Source organism: Octopus bimaculoides, chromosome 30 (genome assembly GCF_001194135.2).
Source record: "Octopus bimaculoides isolate UCB-OBI-ISO-001 chromosome 30, ASM119413v2, whole genome shotgun sequence".
NCBI classification, from domain to species: domain Eukaryota; kingdom Metazoa; phylum Mollusca; class Cephalopoda; order Octopoda; family Octopodidae; genus Octopus; species Octopus bimaculoides.
The window spans coordinates 5,026,604-5,029,545 of record NC_069010.1 but is presented as its reverse complement, the minus strand read 5'-3'; the positions used below and the strand labels follow the sequence as shown (position 1 = coordinate 5,029,545).

The 2,942-nt window shown below is 41.0% G+C and overlaps 1 protein-coding gene across 1 annotated transcript in view; it reads right to left on the bottom strand.

The window, feature by feature from the left end:
- The window catches only part of LOC106874211 (lysosomal protective protein), a 38,041-nt gene that overhangs the window by 7,560 nt on the left and 27,539 nt on the right, over window positions 1-2,942 (bottom strand). Inside the window, exons 3-5 of the mRNA XM_052978096.1 lie at window positions 2,800-2,901; window positions 2,156-2,311; window positions 799-890 (exon numbers count right to left, since the gene is read on the bottom strand). Coding sequence (XP_052834056.1) covers window positions 799-890; window positions 2,156-2,311; window positions 2,800-2,901 — 350 coding nt within the window. The remainder of the gene's footprint in view (window positions 1-798; window positions 891-2,155; window positions 2,312-2,799; window positions 2,902-2,942) is intronic.

Here is a 2,942-nt window from a genome sequence, read left to right as displayed (position 1 = left end):
AAAGAAAGGCACTATATAGTATAGAGGTGAGATGGTGGCCTTGAATCATCATCATCATCATCATCGTTTAACGTCCGCTTTCCATGCTAGCATGGGTTGGACGATTTGACTAAGGACTGGTGAAACCGGATGGCTACACCAGGCTCCAATCTGATTTGGCAGAGTTTCTACAGCTGGATGCCCTTCCTAACGCCAACCACTCCGAGAGTGTAGTGGGTGCTTTTACGTGTCACCCGCATGAAGGCCAGTCAGGCGGTACTGGCAACGGCCACGCTCGAAATGGTGTATTTTACGTGCCACCCGCACAAGAGCCAGTCCAGGGGCACTGGCAACGATCTCGCTCGAAAATCCTACAAAGGCCAGTCAGGCGGTACTGGCAACGGACGGCATATAGTATAGAGGTGAATATAGTAGAGTATAGACAATAGAAATGAAAAGGGCATTGAAAATATATTGTTCAATATAGAGCGGTAAAGATTGTTAAAAGAAGCGGTACTCTATTGTATAGAGACGGCAATGGTGGCTTTGAATATAGACAGTATATAGAATAGAGCCTCGAGAATGGATTTGGTCGACAAAAACTGGATGATGCCAGTTGTACATATTGTGTGTGTGTGTTTGTTTAGAGTTCTGCACTACGAAAGCTGTTAGCTATGAGGAGTGTTGTTGTTGTTGTCACTTTTGTGAACAAATCGTCTCCTTGCTCTCTACCAATTATGGTAATACTATTCGGTATTGGTGTGTAACATAACTAAATACTGCACTATAAACACCTACAGTCTTGGAGACCACACTTACTTTGAGCCATACAGGCCATGGTAATATCCAAAATACAAAACTGAAGCAGTGTTGATATTGTAATCACTCAATCCATTGCCAACAGCAAAACCCTGTAAATGAAATAATAACAATAATTATAATCATCATCATCATCATCATCGTTTAACGTCCGCTTTCCATGCTAGCATGGGTTGGACGATTTGACTGAGGACTGGTGAAACCGGATGGCAACACCAGGCTCCAATCTGATTTGGCAGAGTTTCTACAGCTGGATGCCCTTCCTAACGCCAACCACTCTGAGAGTGTAATAATAATGATAATAATAATGATAATAATAATACTTTCTACTATAGGCACAAGGCCTGAAATTTTGGAGGGAGGGGTTAAGTCGATTACATCGACCCCAGTGCGCAACAAATATACAGCAAATATTCTGCTCAGTACCACAGGTTCGCTTGTCAGTTGTTTGATCTTAACTAGTTGAGCATGTCCCTTGGTGGCTGACGATATGTGCATCTCTGATCATGAGCAGGAGTAGTGGGGGAGCATCATAGCCATGTGTTGAGAGGAATTCTTTGGGGTTTGAATAATTCACCTTTGGAAGCATGGGTGTTTTGTTCATCGTCCTTAAAACAGAACTGCTTTATGAGTTCAATAAAGGCAACAATGTAATGGAAAGTGCGTGGAATATAAATGCTGTAGATGGGGACTGGACAATAAGTGTAAGCCAGTGTTAACGGTGGTTCCAGAAATTCCGAGCCAGAAAACTACAGCCTAGAAGACAAGCCTCATCCTTGAAGATCTATAGAGCTTGACGAGGATGTCCTGCAAACCCTAGTGGAACAAAATCCTACCATAACTGTTGAGGAACAAGCAGAGAAGCTTGGATTTGGTCATTCAAGTCAGCGCTAGAAGAAGAACGACCATCTTTGGTTTCAAGACAAAAGGTGTTCTTCCATCAGGATAATACGGTGCGGCCACATACGGTGAGGATGATATTCCAAAGGCTGGAGCAGTTTGAATGGGAAACAATGCCACACCCATCATAGCTCTCCAGATATTACCCCATCTGATTATCATTTATTCCACAGTCTTCAAAATCATTTGGATGGAAAAAATATGAATTGTGTAGATGAGGTCAGAACAGTACTGGAGGAGTATTTTTCGTGATGGACAAGTGACTTTTGGAAGAGGGGCCTTGCAATTCTACCAGATAGATGGAAGAGCATTGTAGAAAATGAAGGAGAGTATATTTTAGATTAAAAAAGAACTTTGTTTATCTTAATTTTGAAAAATAAAAGAAGTATAAAAAATACAGATTATTTATGGGAGGGGTTTATGGGATGACCCAATACAATGGTAACAAAGTAGTCACCTGGAAGTTGATGCTGGGCTCACCAAGCAGACGTTCAGAGAGCGTAGGAACATAGATACCACCATAGCTTTCACCTGTGACGAAAAACTCCCGACCATTATACTCTGGGAATTTCTTGAAGAAACTTTTCAGGGCAGCAAGATTGTTCAGAGAAGTCTGGAAATAACAGAGACAGGAGAGGTATGAGTGAAGAATCATTGAGAATGGATTTTAAAACTCCACACAAGTATAACAAGCTAGTATAACAAGCTTGGGACATAAAATAGGTTTGTATAAAGACACATGGCTCTGTAAGAGTGTTGAGCTTACAATCGTGCGGTAGTGAGTTCGATTGCTGGACCGGGCTGTGTGTTGTGTTCTTGAGCAAGACACTTTATTTCAAGTTGCTCCAGTTTACTTAGCTGTAGAAATGAGCCTCTCCGCTGGCTCTTTGGCTACAAACTTCTTGATTAAAAGTGGTCTGATTCAAAACGATCGTCAAATTTTCATGTTAATTCATGTTCAAAACACCAGCTTAATAGTGACAAAGTATTTTTCCTAAATTCTTCATTATAACGTACACATAAAGCCAACAATTTGCACACACACACACACACACACACACACACACACACACACAGAGCCAATATTACAAATATATAAACCTGGTCATCATCAGTGGTGTAATTTTTATCGTCTGAATAAGAGAAACCAACTCCTGCCGGGGCCTCCAGATACAGGACGTTTGCAATCTGAAAAAATGTAAATAAACATATAATAATAATAATAATAATAATAGCGAAACGGG